Source organism: Cariama cristata, unplaced genomic scaffold, assembly GCF_000690535.1.
Source record: "Cariama cristata isolate BGI_N322 unplaced genomic scaffold, ASM69053v1 scaffold36933, whole genome shotgun sequence".
Taxonomy (NCBI): Eukaryota; Metazoa; Chordata; class Aves; order Cariamiformes; family Cariamidae; genus Cariama; species Cariama cristata.
Window position 1 is genome coordinate 2,650 of NW_009610753.1, and position 241 is coordinate 2,890.

Consider the following 241-nt stretch of genomic DNA (forward strand, 5'->3'; position numbering starts at 1 on the left):
CTCGGGTATCGGCAGCCGCAGCTCCAGCATGGCCAGTCAGACCAGTTCCGAAATGAGCTGGGTGGACTTGAACCTCCCAGATGCTCCAGAAGGTGAGCGACGATGACGAGGTGGTCCTGGGTGGGCCGCGCCGTGTCGGGTTTGGGGGTTACACGGGAGATCTCGGGGAGCTCACCGGTTCCTGCTTCCCTTGCAGCACCCCCCTGCTACCTGGACATCGTTCCCGAAGACCACCGCCTGG

At 63.9% G+C, this 241-nt stretch overlaps 1 protein-coding gene across 1 annotated transcript in view; it reads left to right on the forward strand.

Annotated features, from left to right (window-relative positions):
* TXNIP (thioredoxin interacting protein) overlaps window positions 1-235 on the forward strand; it is a gene marked incomplete at its 3' end in the record, with an annotated part of 2,815 nt that extends 2,580 nt beyond the window's left edge. The window contains exons 7-8 of the mRNA XM_009697982.1: window positions 1-92; window positions 197-235. Coding sequence (XP_009696284.1) covers window positions 1-92; window positions 197-235 — 131 coding nt within the window. The remainder of the gene's footprint in view (window positions 93-196) is intronic.
* Window positions 236-241: the final 6 nt, after the last annotated feature.